The sequence below is a fragment of the Ictidomys tridecemlineatus genome, chromosome 13, assembly GCF_052094955.1.
Source record: "Ictidomys tridecemlineatus isolate mIctTri1 chromosome 13, mIctTri1.hap1, whole genome shotgun sequence".
Taxonomy (NCBI): Eukaryota; Metazoa; Chordata; class Mammalia; order Rodentia; family Sciuridae; genus Ictidomys; species Ictidomys tridecemlineatus.
This window is the reverse complement of record NC_135489.1, coordinates 45339249-45355667: the sequence shown is the minus strand read 5'-3', so window position 1 is coordinate 45355667 and position 16419 is coordinate 45339249. Positions and strand designations below refer to the sequence as shown.

The 16419-nt window shown below is 36.4% G+C and overlaps 1 protein-coding gene across 8 annotated transcripts in view; it reads right to left on the bottom strand.

Moving 5' to 3' along the window:
- Osbpl1a (oxysterol binding protein like 1A) overlaps positions 1-16419 on the bottom strand; it is a 199971-nt gene that overhangs the window by 62588 nt on the left and 120964 nt on the right. For all 8 annotated transcript variants that reach the window (XM_078030235.1, XM_078030236.1, XM_078030237.1 and 5 more), the window contains one exon: positions 6683-6839. In XM_078030235.1, the coding sequence (XP_077886361.1) occupies positions 6683-6839 (157 nt within the window). The remainder of the gene's footprint in view (positions 1-6682; positions 6840-16419) is intronic.

The following is a 16419-nucleotide window of genomic DNA, read 5'->3' as shown; positions in this document are numbered from 1 at the left end:
GGATTGATTTCTGTGTCCTCTATTCTGTACCATTAGTCCACCTGCCTGTTTTGGTACCAGTACCACGCTGTTTTTGTTACTAGTGCTTTGTAGTACAGTTTGAACTCTGGTATGGCTATACCTCCATATTCACACTTCCTGCTTAGAATTGCTTTTGCTATTCTGGGTCTTTTGTTTTTCCATATGAATTTCATGATTGCTTCATCTATTTCTACAAGAAATGCCGTTGGGATTTTAACTGGCATCACATTAAACCTGAAGAGAACTTTGGGTAATATCGCCATTTTGATGATGTTAGTTCTGCCTATCCATGAACAGGGTACATTTTTTCATCTTCTAAGATCTTCTTCTATCTCTCTCTTTAGGGTTCTGTAGTTTTCATTGTATAAATCTTTCACCTCTTTTGTTAGGTTGATTCCCAAGTATTTTATTTTCTTTGAGGATATTGTGAATGGAGTGGTTTTCCTCATTTCCATTTCAGAAGTTTTGTTGCTGATATACAAGAATGCCTTTGATTTATGCATGTTGATTTTATATCCTGCCACTTTGCTGAATTCATTTATTAACTCTAGCAGTTTCTTTGTAGACCCTTTTGGGTCTGTTAAATATATTATCATGTCATCCGCAAATAGCGATAATTTAAGTTATTCTTTTCCTATTTTTATGCCTTTAATTTCTTTTGTCTGTCTAATTGCTCTGGCTAGTATTTCAAGAACTAAATTGCATAGAAGTGGTGAGAGAGGGCATCCCTGTCTTGTTCCAGATTTTAGAGGGAATGCCTTCAGTTTTTCTCCATTTAGGATGATGGTAGCCTGAGGTTTAGCATATATAGCTTTTACAATGTTGAGGTAAGTTCCTGTTATCCCTAGTTTTTCTAGTGTTTTGAACATAAAGGGATGCTGTACTTTGTCAAATGCTTTTTCTGCATCTATTGAGATGATCATATGGTTCTTGTCTTTAAGTCTATTGATATGGTGAATAGTATTTATTGATTTCCGTATACTGAACCAGCCTTGCATCCCAGGGATGAATCCTGCTTGATCACGGTGCAAATTTTTTTTTATATGCTTTTGTATTCGATTTGCCAGGATTTTATTGAGAATTTTTGCATCCAAGTTCATTAGAGATATTGGTCTGTAGTTTTCTTTCTTTGAAGTGTCTTTGTCTGGTTTCGGGATCAGGGTGATGTTGGCCTCATAGAATGAATTTGGAAGAGCTCCTTCTTTTTCTATTTCTTGAAATAGCTTGAAAAGTATTGGTATTAATTCTTCTTTGAAGGTTTTGTAAAACTCCGCTGTATACCCATCCGGTCCAGGGCTTTTTTTGGTTGGTAGTCTTTTGATGGCTTCTTCAATTTTTTCCTTTGTTATTGGTCTGTTTAAATTGTGTGTGTCTTCCTGACTCAATCTGGGCAGATCGTATGACTTAAGAAATTTATCGATATCTTCACTGTCTTCTATTTTATTAGAATATAGGTTTTTAAAATATTTTCTAATTATCTTCTGTATTTCTGTAGTGTCTGTTGTGATATTGCCTTTTTCATCCCTTATGTTAGTAATTTGAGTTCTCTCTCTTCTTCTCTTCATTAGCATGGCTAAGGGTCTGTCGATCTTATTTATTTTTTCAAAGAACCAACTTTTAGTTTTTTCAATTTTTTCAATGGTTTTTTTTGTTTCAATTTCATTGATTTCTGCTGTAATTTTAATTATTTCTTGTCTTCTACTACATTTGCTATTGTCTTGCTCTTCCTTTTGTAGGTTTTTGAGGTGTAGTGTGAGTTCATTTATTTGTTGGTTTTTTCCTTTTTTTGAGGAAAGAACTCCAAGAAATGAATTTCCCTCTTAAAACTGCTTTCATTGTGTCCCATAGATTCTGGTATGTTGTGTCTGTATTGTCATTTGTCTCTAAGAATTTTTTTTATCTCCTCCTTTATGTCTTCTGTAACCCATTGATCATTCAGTAACATATTGTTCATTTTCCATGTGATGTAGGATTTTTCCTTCCTTCTTTTATCATTGATTTCCAGTTTCATTCCATCATGATCAGATATGGTGCATGGTATTATCTCCAAGCCTTTATATTTACTAAGAATTGCCCTATAGCATAATATATGGTCTATCTTTGAGTAGGATCCATGTGCTGCTGAGAAGAACGTGTATCCACTTGATGATGGTTGATATATTCTATATATGTCAGTTAAGTCTAGGTTATTGATTGTGCTATTGAGTTCTATAGTTTCTTTATTCAGCTTTTGTCTAGAGGATCTGTCTAATGGTGAGAGCAGTGTGTTGAAGTCACCCATAATTATCGTGCTGTAGTCTATTTGACTCTTGAACTTGAGGAGCGTTTGTTTTATGAATGTTGCAGCTCCATTCTTTGGTGCATACAAATTGATAATTGTCATGTCTTGTTGGTGGATGGTTCCTTTTAACAGTATATAGTGTCCTTCTTTATCCCTTTTGATTAACTTAGGTTTGAAGTTGATTTTATTCGATATGAGTATGGCCACTCCTGCTTGCTTCCGAGGGCCATGTGAGTGGTATGATTTTTCCCAACCTTTCACCTTCAGCCTGTGTATGTCTTTTCCTATCATATGAGTCTCCTGAAGGCAGCATATTGTTAGATTTTTTTTTTTTGATCCAGGTTACTAGCCTATGTCTCTTGATTGGTGAGTTTAGGCCATTAACATTTAAGGTTACAATTGAAATATGATTTGTACCTTCCAGTCATGTTTATTTATTTATTTATTTTAGTTTGGCAAGTTTTTACTTTTTGGTTATTTTCCTCCCCCTTTACTGAGATACCTCCCGCTGTTAGTTTTGGGCACTATTTTTCAATTCCTCTTCTTGTAGTATTTTGCTCAAAATGCTTTGCAGTGCTGGTTTTCTGGCTGCAAATTCTTTTAGCCTTTGTTTATCGTGAAAGATTTTAATTTTATTGTCAAATCTGAAGCTTAATTTTGCTGGATACAGTATTCTTGGTTGGAATCCCTTATTTCTCAGCGTTTGAAATACACTGTTCCAGGATCTTCTCGCTTTCAAAGTCTGTGATGAAAAATCAGTCGTTAACCTAATTGGTTTACCCCTGAATGTAATCTGCCTCCTTTCTCTTGTAGCTTTTAATATTGTCTCCTTGTTCTGTATGTTGGCTATCTTCATAATTATATGTCTTGGAGTTGGTCTATTATGGTTTTGAATGTTTGGGGTCCTGTAGGCTTCCAGGATTTGGCAATCCATTCCATCTTTCATCTCTGGGAAGTTTTCTAGAATTATTTCATTTAATAGGTTGTCCATTCCTTTGGTTTGATTCTCTATGCCTTCATCTATCCCGATGACTCTCAAATTTGGTTTTTTTATGACACCCCATATCTCTTGAATAGATTGCTCGTGGAATTTAAGCATCTTTTCTGTGTTGAGTATATTCTTTTCAAGTTGATAAAGTTTGTCTTCATTATCTGATGTTCTGACTTCCACTTGATCTAGTCTATTTGTAATATTCTCATTTGAATTTTTAATTTGGTTTATAGATTCCTGCATTTCTAGGATTACTGTTTGATTTTTTTTTAAGATCTCTATCTCCTGGTAAAGCTCATTCTTTGCCATTTGAATTTGTTTGTTTAATTCATTTTCAAAATATACTTTTATTGCTTGGACTTTCTCCCTGCTTGCTGGTCGCTTCTCGGTGGCTCCCCGCTGTCTGTAGCCGCGGGGCAGGCCCTGCGGATCAGTCTGCCTGGATCTCTGGTTGCACAGTTGGCTTGTGTATGAGACTCAATTACCGGACCTCGGTGCTGAAAATTCTTCCTCTAGGTTTCGGTGCTGAAAATTCTTCCTCTAGGTTTCGGTGCACCACCATTTTGCTGTAAGTTCCTAACAAGATAGATTTTTGTCGTTCTAACTCGTTATTCACCCGCGCAGTTGCGCGGTACATGGGGTGTGATGCACTCTATTCGCGGCCATCTTGGGAATCTCCTCAAATTCTAATTTACATTAACATCTTTTACACTGTATCCAGTGACATGGCTGAAATAAATTTACCAATTATAACAACTTGGGAAAAAGTGCTAACAAGTTATAACATTAGAGCTTAGAACAAATTCAATAAATTAGGTCCAAGAATAGAGAACTGCTTTTATGCAATATGGCCATGAGGACAAAAAGCCCCATATAAATCCAACTACAGTATGTTGTAGCAAAAATTTCACAAAGCAACTTGATGGATTTTCTGGGGGAAAGTGCTATCAATATGAAGGTGAAGAAATTTTAATCGTTTTTTTTAATGGAATTCTGTTGCACAAGTTTCATGGCTAAAAAAAGAGGTACTATCTGACTGAAAACCCAGGAAATTAATTATGCAAAGACTATAATAAAATAATATATATATAAATAATATATAATATATTATATATATATATATATATATATGGTAAAGTCCCTCTTTTCTCATTAAAAAAGTATACATTCTCTCTATTTCCTGTTTTAAAATTTATAATCTGTAGACTTCCATGTGTCTCCCCTAAATTTCAGTGTGCATTTACCAGGGGGTTAACTGGGAATATCAGGTGGGGTAGATCCAAGACTTTCACAGAAAAGTTAAATGTTAAGTAGATTGTTTTTCAGGACTAGATAAAACAAATACAAGGTCGAGAACAAATTTCACATAATTTTAAGGTTTAAATAAAGTTTCATGGACGCTAAGCTAGTTCTAAGAAACATGGAGGTCATACGGCAACATGGGCCTTATTTTCTAAAACACCACTACGATTACTATCAATGCAAGTTATTATTAATACCAATACAGTAACTGCTTACTAGAAACACAGATTCCTATGTAGTTTAGGGTTCGGGCAAAAGGGATTTGATAGCCTTGAATACTACAACTTTTTCCTATTCTAAAATTAAACTTTTAAATTATATGTGGCATATACCGCTTAACGTGACTATAGAGAAAGAATGGGAAAATAAACCACAGGCATTTAAAATTCTCCTTAAAAGCTACTTTTTAAAAATAGGAAATTGTGATGTTTTTTCTTATACATTAGGCTGCTGACATATTCATAAGTTTTCCTCTTTTGATCTGAATAACTGAATAAGATAATATTATATTTACAGGTTTACTAAGCTACATCTCATTTTATCAGTTAAACATTTCTGATTAGGTCACTACTTAGTTACAGTTCTTGTCTTTCTGAATGACTTGTCCTGATTTTATGTTTTTCAACAATTTCACATTTGTACCATTCTAGGATTGACTAAGAGCACAGAATATATGAATATGATATAATTAGGTGAAATGCAAAATTGCTATCACTCTAATTATAGCACACATACAAAAGAGTATCTGACCCTAAAAAGTTTTAGAGAAATCCCCTCAGCCACAACATATGACAGCTGTGTATTCTAAACTCTGTACTCATTCTGATATTTTAATAATTATATCAAATACTTTTGTATGCTTCTTTGAGTTTTCCAGAGGTTTCACTTGTATTCTCACTGGATGGCAGGTAGGTTTATCACAGGTATGTGATAAACAGTTAAAGGTTGTATTCTCTTTTATTGGTAAAACTGCCAGATTTACTGTTATATATTTAATGTCCTGAACACAATTTAGATTTAGGCTCCAAAGAAACTGATGGTAACTGTAGTGAGAATTAGGAGAGACACTCACTGTGAGCCATATCATTTGCAATGGTAAACTCCATCAAAGGACAGTTATTAATAAGTACATTTAGAGGAGGACAAGTTCTAACATCATAACAAGAACAACAAAATCTTCTTTTAACTATTTTTAGTTTGTAAAACTCACTGGTCTTCTAAAAATAAGAACAAACTAAGACACTTTTGCTAATAAGAGGAAAGTACACATAAATCCGAGAAGTGAGGTATACATTTTTCCCAGAACAATACTTGAAACCAGGTATGATCAGAACCATGGTGTGACACAATCTACAAACAAGGGAAAAAAACAAGACTATTTTGTAGAAATTAACTGTTAATAATCCTAAACTAATCCTTATCTTTTGACAAAGATAAAAAATATACTCATCACTGATAATTTTGTATGTTATTAGCTGAATACCAGCATTCACATAAGCCACTGTATCTGTAAACCTGTGCTGAAACCAGATAACTGTGATATCTGTTACATTTCATTCATTTGGGACAATCCTCTAACACTAACCCATCAAGGGAATAAAAGCATACTAATATCATTAAGTAGTTTAAAATGGATAAGTTCAGCAAATGCTGGGATTTAATAACTGTCTTTGTTTAAATTTAACTAAATTGTGTCAACGGGCTGGCAATATTACCATTCATTCGTAATAAAACCAACAAGAAGATCAAATGACTAGAAACTAAAATAGCATTGGGAGGCAGAGTCATAAAAGATGTATGATGAAAAAGGGAACACAGCATCGATTTCAATAGGTAGTTCTGAGTAACTTTCTGAATCACCAACTGAAGGATTTACACATTCTCCTGAAAACATGGTTGCTAAAAGCAAATTCTGTGTTTTGTTTCTATGCTTATAAATGACATTATCTTAAAGGGACAAAGGAATAAGCACCTACATTAATTCCTTTCATTAAAGTGCTAGAGTAGTACAAATACATTTCTTTATGAATCCCAATTTACCCCATATGAACACAACAGCAATGGGAGCTGTTTAAAGGCCATCCTACCTGTGCTTTTTGATGCCATTGGAGAGAGCATCTCCTCCACCACAGTCTTTTCCTTCAGACATTCTGTGTTTTCTACTGTTCAAGTGACCTTCTTCCTCTTCAAAGGAGCGTGCTGTCACTGCTTCCAATTGACTCAGGGACTGCTCGGACTCGGAATCTGTGGCAGAGCAGGTTCATGGTGAATGAAGTGAACTTTGGTACAAGGCTTCTGTAACAATGGATATCTCCCTTAATGCATCGGGCTTTGAAACTTAAGCAGCCTACTTTGTCCTTCAACAATCCATCCGTTAACTACCTCCTCAGGGATTTTAGAGAACCTGCACCCAATAATGTTCAAGTGGATTTGTGAAACAGATGGACACTTACATAAACATAATTAAGCCAATCATAAACCAAAAGAGATTTCCAAAGATTACCTGATTTTTTAAGAAATCATATTTAGTGGTTTCTCCCACTCCACATTTCTATTATCTTCCCTCTCAAAGCATCTTAGGCATGATTTACCAAAAAAAAAAAAATCTATTTTTAAAACTCATGTATAATTAAAAAGCAGTAGTAGCTATACTTATGAGAAGTTTAATTTAAATTACATCCAATGCTGTAGACACAAAAGTAAAGGTAATTTTAAAATACATTTAAAAATACTTTTTCAATGTGATATTATTTAAATCCTCATGAACTAAAGCCCGAAGAAGTATCCATATATTAATTATCAGGCAGGCATTCTTAGGATGGAATGCCATGTTCCCAACTGATTATGTATTCAGATTGGAGCCATCTGCCTGTTTGAAAATAACAAGACAACTCATTTTTGTCCAGCCCATGATGGCTTTCAGGCACTTGCACATTCTCCATCTGAGCATCTCCAAGATACTCTGGTGAAGGGAAGGCAGAGGAATGGGGGTGATCAACAAGTGAAAAGCCTATGGCTTATGAGTAGGTGCGCCAGGATTGAACCCAGGTTTTCTGAATACTTGTTCAACACTTTATTTCAGCTCAAAACACATTATTTAATCTCTAAAAAACTTTAAATGGTGCTTGAATTTTTATTAAAGTGGAAGACCAAGATAACCTTCAACTTCCCATTGTGACTATCAAATCGCCTGTCCTCACCTACGGGACAGACTTGGAAACACATTTGTGCAAACTTCCTCAAACACATTCATCAGCAATCACTAAGATTATGTTATGACTTAACTCTTCAGAAAACAAAATATTTTAGGGCTTTCTTCCCCAACAACTGCACTCCATAATTCAGCCAAAATCTTGAGCTTTATCATTACTAGGTTGGTTCAGAAGAACTGTAGGGGCTTCAGAGTTGCAGGTTAGAACAGATAGTATACCTTGAGCTTTGACCAAGACACTCTGAATGATGAAATGACTTACAGAAAGACTTTCAACATTGGGAAAGTCCTTTTCATTTGCTACAAATACAAATTTAATAAAATTTCTAGCTGGGTTTGTGGCTCAGTGGTAGAGCACTTTCTTATTACCTGGTACAAGTGAGGCACTTGTTTCAATCCTCAGCACCACATAAAAATAATAAATAAAATAAAGCCATTTTAAAAAATTTCTAAAACCATAGCTTTGTTATCTCACACATCTTATAATGAAGAAGTATATGGCAGACCCCCTCTACCCATGGCCTCAGTTACCCAAGATCAACTACCGTCAAAAATACTAAATAAATTCCACAAGTAAGCAATTCATAAGTTTTAAATCATGCACCCTTTTCAATAGCAAGATGAAATATCTTTCCATCCACTCTGTCCTGCCTGGACAGAGGGTACATGAAATAGACTGTAATCTGACCATATTTTGGAGTCAGCAGAGATGTGAAAGCAAAGGCTACTAAGGGAGATGGCACAATAGTAAATGTTTAAAAAAAAAAAAATGGCACTCAGCAGAGGCTAGATTGCTTCTCTGGGGGAGCAACAGGCAAAGCCAGAATCAAAGATGGCAACAGCAGTCTTGGAATGGTGGGTCAAGGTGGGTTTTCATATCTAAATTTTAAAATGTGTTTCACATAAAAAATTAATAATTTAGAGTCAAAATAACTGTCTGCATTGGTATTATTAAGATACATTCTTAGCTCATAATTTAGATATCAAAAAAATCAAAAAACTTTAAGCATTTATCAAACATTATTATACACAGGATATTGAGTTTGCAATTTAAAAGGATAAGACTTGCCTACTTAAAAAGGTTTTTTTTTTCAAAGTAGATATACAGTAAACACTAAACAAGAGCAATAATAGATTTTTATGAAGTAAAAAAAGTTTTTTCCCAAAACAAGATTTCTATGTGGTGAAATATATAAGCTGGAAATCTACTACCTTTATCTGTATCAGTTACTGTAGGAATACACACTATGGGAACATTGTGCTTAGCCCCAAGGATATATAATCACATGGCATTAAAGATCCTTGTCCTCTGTGGTTAGCAATACCTGATCCACTCCTTCTGTCCCCTCACCTTATCTACCTCTCTTCGATTCCTTTCATCTCTGCCCTCTCCCTTATCCTTATTCTTCTTTACATGACCCTCAAACTCCTTCTCTTATTAAGTTCATATTGCAAAGTCCAATGGTAATTTGCAATTCTAATTTTGACTCAAATACCAGATCTGAGACTACTGAATTCACTCCTCCCTTCCTTGTATCATGTGCAGGGCATGTGAGAGTCAAAGGATGAGGAACAGTTCCCACCTGTGGTCCAGCAGAGGTAGACTGGGGAAACCACTGAATTCAGTATATTTGTCTAGGTATAATAACAACACAAGTCTAAAAGCAGACAAAGTGCCACAAAGGGGCATCACTTTGGAGTGGAGAAAAGAGTGTAAGGAGTAAGAGCAGGGGCAGAGGACAGATATGACACAGGAACCGTTCCAGGCAAGGAGAACAGCATGTCCCAGAGAAAAATGAGGGAATCAGGAAAGATGGTAGATGAAGATGGAGAATGGGAGTGGTAGGGTGAAGGCTGTGAGTCAGTCATGAAGTTGACCATGTAGGATAAATAAAAATCAATGGCAGATAGTGGGAAAAAGAGGAATAAAATGAAGCTAGGAATGAGACAGTTAACATCATGTGCCATTGACAGGCTATAATTGCTAGAGGTAAGTCCACTCAACTTTCAAGGTTCAAAGGTGAAAGAATGCAACACAATCAATTGTATGATCTATAATACTGTGAAACGAAACCTAGTTCCTTAATAACAAAAGTTCAGTCATTTCTAGTTCTATAAGCAGGAGTGTCTGATGTATGCAGTGTAAAATAAACTGAACTTAAGTTTTTGGCAATAGGAAATCATTTGTAATAGATTATAACTTCTTAGCACTAGTCACATGAAGCTTATTTCTAGTATGACATCATTTCACATAAAGACCAACAATTCTTAAGATTTAAATTCAAACATGTTTAGATAAATATTAAATAGGCTACAATGACCATTGAGTTTTACTGATGAAGGTCAAAGCTTATCCAAAGATTAGCTTTTCAAGCTTCCTGGTCAAGTAAATTAGTGATAGGTTTCAGGGTCTCTGGGGCAATAATTCAATTTTTTCTTTTTTTTAAATTGGGGATTAAACCCACAATGTACCAGTAAGCTACATTCCCATTCCTAGTCTTTATCTTTTTGAGATAGGGTCTTGCTAAATTGTTGAGATTGGTCTTGAACTTGACCTCCTCCTGACTGGACCTCCCAAGATGCTAGGATTACAGCTGTGGGTTCTACAATTTTTTGGGGGGTGGGGGTGCATACCAGGGATTGAACTTAGGGCCACTCAGCCATTAAGTCACATCCCCAGCCATATTTTGTATCTTTAAATATATTTAGAGACAGGGTGTCTCACTGAACTGCTTAGTGTCTCACTATTGCTGAGGCTGGCTTTGAACTTGCGATCCTCCTGTCTCAGCCTACAGAGCCTCTGGGATTACACGCATGAGCCACCCCACACCCGCCTGAGTTCTTCAATTATTATTATTTTTTTTAATGTGGTGCTGAGGATCGAACCCAGTGCCTCATGAATGCTAGGCAAGTGCTCTACCTCTAAGCCACAAACCCAGCCCCAATTTTGCCCACACATAAAGTATCAAATAGATCAGGCCTTATATAGACTATCGGTTGTTACTGGGCAATATAGTAATGGCTTAGTGTGAAGCAAAATGTATCAGAAAAGAGTGTGTTTTATGCTTCCCATGTGCTAGCTGCTGTGTTCTTATAGTAGTAGTCTAAGCTACAATACTTAGGCTGGGGTAGTAGCTCAGTGGTAGCATGCTCACCTCACGTGGGGAAGGCACTGGGTTCGACCCTCAGCACCACATAAAAATAAAAATAAAGGTATTGTGTCCATCTACAACTATATATATATATATATTTTAAATGGGGGGTGGAATGGAGAATTAATGTTTAATGGGTAAGGAGTTTCAGTTTGAAATAATGAAATAGTCCTGGAGATGGATAGTGCTATAATTTGGATCTTAAATGTCACCCAAAGGCCCATAAGTTAAAGGCTTAGTCCTCAGCTTGCATTATCAAGTGGAGTGAAAACTTCAAGGAGTGGGGAGGTCTTTTCTCCAAAACTGTGAGCCAAAATAAAGTATTTCTCTTTATAAGTTGATTATCCAGGTATTTGTAATAGTGAAGAAAAGCTAACAGATGGGTGATAATGGTTGTAGAACATGAATGTAATGAACTTTACTGGACCGTACACTTAAAAATGGTTACAATGGTAAATTTTATGTTTTTATATGTATATAAAATATTATATAACACGACAACAAAAACACTTCCAAACAAGCAGACAAATAAAAATCTATCAATCCAAGTCCAAGATCTATCACGTTGGATGGATGGATCACATTCTGGTCCTGTTAGTTCTCACCTTAATGCCAATTACAAAAATAACCATATAGAAGGAAAACCAAATTTTTCTGTTTTTAAATGCAGCAGCAAATTATTTTAACAATATGTAGCTAGATTTCAGATAATGCTAACTAGCCTTTCATTATTCTTATTTTCCACTGAATTTTCCCCTTATGTACAGATAATAAAGCAAAGCCACTTAAAATTTTCAAAATACTTCAGTGACCCCTGGAAAACAGGGTAAGGGATTTATGAAACAGTCAAACACTATTCACTAAACTTTTGGTGGGCAATTAGAAAAATCTGTACAGCTCATGATGGGAAATGGAAAACTTGGTATGTACCAAACCCACCTAGTACCAAAATGATTTGGGCGACTTAAGAGTAATCATTGTATACTTTGTAGACAAAAAAATAGCAAAATGACACTGCAAAAAGGCTATTTTATAAGATAAGTACACAAGTTTACAGAGAAGCATTTAAGGTAGACAAAATTCTTCCCATGTGCTAGCTTAATTTCAATTAAAACAGGAATTTAATTTCAATTAAAACAGGAATATTAATAGAATGGCTTAAAAACAAAACAAACAAAAAACCCCAAAGTTAGTTTTAATGTGACAAGTCTTTAGTGGCTCTGACCTTTAAAATTCTGGTCTATCAGGAACTTAGAACTAGCTTAAACCATTTCAGATTGAACTTGGTCCCCTTCCTCATCAAAATATCCTGGAAACCAACAGCTATGACTAGGTTTCTAGGACTCTACCTTTATTCTGGGTTTAAGAGAATTCTTACCTCTACCCTCTGTTTCTGAGTAAAGGAGCTTTCCAGGTGCTGATTTGTTAATTTTCCTACCATTAAAAGGCTGGAGACAAGGTCAGAAAGTTCACAATATAAACATGCCTCCAATTCTTAGAAGTTATCATGATAAGTACTTTTAAAAAAATAGGACCTTTGAAAGCTAGCCTGAGAACAAACAGTACAAAGGAGCAAAGCATGGAGGAGCTATGGACAATGTCCAAATTGCCCTTCCTCCTGTTACTTAGAGTAACAGGAAATGGGCAGGAAATGCACAGGCTCTAATACCTTTATTGTTTATGGCTTCCCGTGCAGCAGGCATGTTCTAAAAATGTTCAAAGTAATCCAAGGAATGGCTTAAAATATCAGTGCCAATTTTTTATTTAGCCTTAAGGTATCATTGCATAAACCCAAAAATAATACAGCGATGAGGATCATAAAGAAAATAAAGAAAGCCTATCGCATACATTATAAACGGAAAATCAGGAGTACAGAAGAGGCTGCCAAGAGACTGCTATACTTTACTAAGGAAGTGATAAAAATGTGAAACAGAACCTTGGCAGCATGCAACAAGGGCTGGAGATATTCTAGCATATCATCTCTGATTGATGTCTAGGGTCAAAATTAACCAAATGGTATAGTGTTGCTTGTGACAGAGTTTCTTAAAGGTATTGGCTTGTCCCTAAACAAACCTACTACTGTTATAATTGAAGGTGAATCATACAATCCACATTATTGGGGTACTAGAAATCTTTTTTCTTCTTCTTCTTCTTCACTTCTGGGGATGTAACTCAGGGCCTCACACATGCTAGGCAGGTGCTCTGCCACTAAGCTACACACCCCCAGCTCATAAAAAATATTATATGCATCTATTTTGGATTACTAAATCCAGAGCTTCCCAATCTGTCTTGCTGACAACCTTTCTCAAAATTATTTTCAGAAAGGTCACATATGCATTCACTCTACAAAGAAAATAATTCTAAAACTAAAAATCAGTTATAGAATAATCCATAGTTAAAAAACAAAGTATTTTCATGAGATTTCAATTTAACAAAGGAACATTTACAAAGTACCTACCACATGGCTAGGTAAAGGGCTGGTTGCTGAGCTAATTTAGAAAGGTTAACAAGATATGGCTTGTACTCTCCGCATACTTGATGTCCACTCCAGTGGAAAATACACATGTAAGTGTGTATTTAAACAAATGTTTGTGAGAATAAGGGAAGAAACCACTTTTAGGGGAACTACAATCTATTTCCATGAAGATATGACATGTGAGTTGTAATGGGTAGGACAGAGGCAACATCCAGGTAGGAAGAGAGAACACCTGGTGTTAGAGGAAAAGCAGAGAGCCCCAGGGCCTGACAGAACAAAGTATGTGGCCACCATTACCAAACACAGCTAGAGGAAGGTGGCCAGAGGGAAAAGATATAACCCTGCGAAGCTGGCTGTTAAACTGAACAGATCAGAGTCTGGACTTAACCTGTGGGTAATGGGAAGTCATTTTCCATAATGATACATTAAGCTACCGTAATGATCACCACACAGATTCGGTGGCTTAAAGCACAAATTTAGTGTTAAAAATTCTGGAAACCAGAAGTCCAACATCAGTTTTACTGAGTCAAAATCAAAGTTTTGAGGGGACCACACTCTCTCTGGGGATCAATGGGAGAATCTCTCTTCCATGCCTTTCCCAGCTTGGTGGCTATCAGTATTCCTGGGCTTGTGGCCACATCACTAATTTCTGCTGCCATCTGCATGTGACCTCTCCTCTAATTGCTCTCTGCTTCTCTTATACAAATACTTATGATGGCATTTAAGTCCAACCTGCATAATTCATAATGATCTCATCTCAAAATTCTTAATCACATCTGTTAAGATCTCTTTTTGCAAATAAGGCAATATTTTACAAATTTCAGGGACTGGGACGTGGATCTATGTCAGGAGGATTGTTTCTCAACTTACTTTCTATAATGTGGGAGGGATCAAGTCTGGGAACAGGGAGAATAGCCAGGAAAGCACTGTTAAGTCTGTGGGGTCAAAAGTTAGGGGAGGCTGGACTGGGGTATGGTCAGTGAATACTAGGAGAGGAATGGAGAACAAGAGAGGATTACACATTTAGATTTGAGGAAGGGGGATGAGGAAGTGAACAAAAAATGATGTCCATATTTATAGTTTCTGCAGTACTTAGATGACAATGTCATTAATCAAGACAGGTACTACAGAAGGAGATAGAAGAGGATGACACATCCAGTTTCCATCACACAGTTTGAGATGCTTTGGGCCATGTGGAAATTTTCAGAATACAGAATACAGAATTTTAAGAAATGACTAAGAATAGAAAATCCTAAAGGATAGCTTATCCTCCACAACTAATTGGTCCTGTTTCATTCAATTTAGCCTTGAAAAATATATCTCAGAATTTTATTCAGTTGACCACCCAATATATACCAGCATACACGCTAGCTCTAAGGACACAAAGTTCCTGGTGAAATTTACTGTTATTGAGGGGCAGGACTGACAAAAATCAAACAATCATACAAACAAGTACAAAATGCGAACTTTAGACAGTGCTACATGCTCTAAGGGGGGATTTGATCAAGTCAACAAAGTTAGCCGGGCTTTCTAGAGGAAGCCTCCAACTCCCAGCAGAGCTCAGAAGGAACATGGCCACTGAAACAAAACAAGGGAGAGAAGAGAAACTTTCCATGCTCACTAACACTGCTTTACTCAAGCTCTTGTCGTCTCTCTCCCAGGACACTAGGACCTCAAATCAATCTTCACTTCTAAAATATTCTACTAGAATTCGAACTGTTGACTAAAGAACATAGCTTCTTTTCTTTCATTTCCCAGTTCTTAGTATAATGTAAGCATATTATAAGATTCCACAATGGTTACTTACTAAAAGAATGAAATGTCCTAAAACACCAATCTGATATTATTCTACTTACTTATCTGTTCCCCACAACTTAATACGCTAAAATTCAAGTTCTCCAGCAAACTCTTGTAACAAGACTCATCAAAAGCTGTTCCCAAACATCATCTTGGCTTTATATCCTCTCACTGCCCCTCAGCATTCAAAACATTCACCCCTGCTTCCACCATGACACCTCATGGCTTTGGAAACTGTTTTGCCGTACCTTTGCATGTGTATTGTTTCTCCACAGAGCATAGTTTTGCCCTCATCTGTCTGATGAACTCTTACTGACCCTTCGAAACACTCCTTAGATGCAGTCTCTTTTGTGAAGCGTTTTCCAACTTTCTCAGTTAGCTGCCTTTCCTCTGAATTGCTATCACATGCCTTATGTACCTTTGATGGTACATATCACTTACTTGTCCAATAAATTTTTATCAAGCACCTCTTTGTCTAGCCCTATTCTAGGGGATAGAAATATACTGATGAACTAAACAAGACTCTCCCCTCCCCTCTTTATTGAGAAGCTTACATTCTAGTTGTGAGAGATCAATCAAAGCGTATTTTCTAAAAGGTACATTTTGAGGGGGATAAAGTGGGGTGGGGGAAGGGATAGAAAATAACAGGGTAAAGTTCTAAGTAAGAAATGAAGAAAATGGGTGAGTCCTGCAGATAGATATCTGGGAAAACAAAGTTTCAGTCAGAGGAAATAATGAAAAGCAAAATCCTGAGGAAAAGGGCATGCTTGGCAAGTTTGAAAACTAGCACTGAGGTCAGTGGGATGGTGGAGCATGACTGAGAGGTCACACAGGTCTCAGGAAGATAAGAGAGGGTCAGGTGACCTGGGACTGCAGCTTTTATTCTGGCTGAAAAGCAAAGCCATCAAAGGGTTCTGTACAGAGGATCGATAGAGATCCATGCTTGGAAAGGATCTCTATGAATGCTATGCTCCCAATACTGCGAGAAATAAGATGCAAACCTGGAGGCTAGTCTGTTTGAACAGTTGCTGTGATAACCCAGGTGAGAGGTGATGGGGCCTCAGCCTGTGTGAGTGCAGTGGAATTCTGAGATTTGACCAGATTCTGCTCTCTTTTGAAGGCAGATCTGATAAGAATTGTTGGATTTAATATGAGAGAAAAATAAGTAAGAGTCTATGATGGATAGTC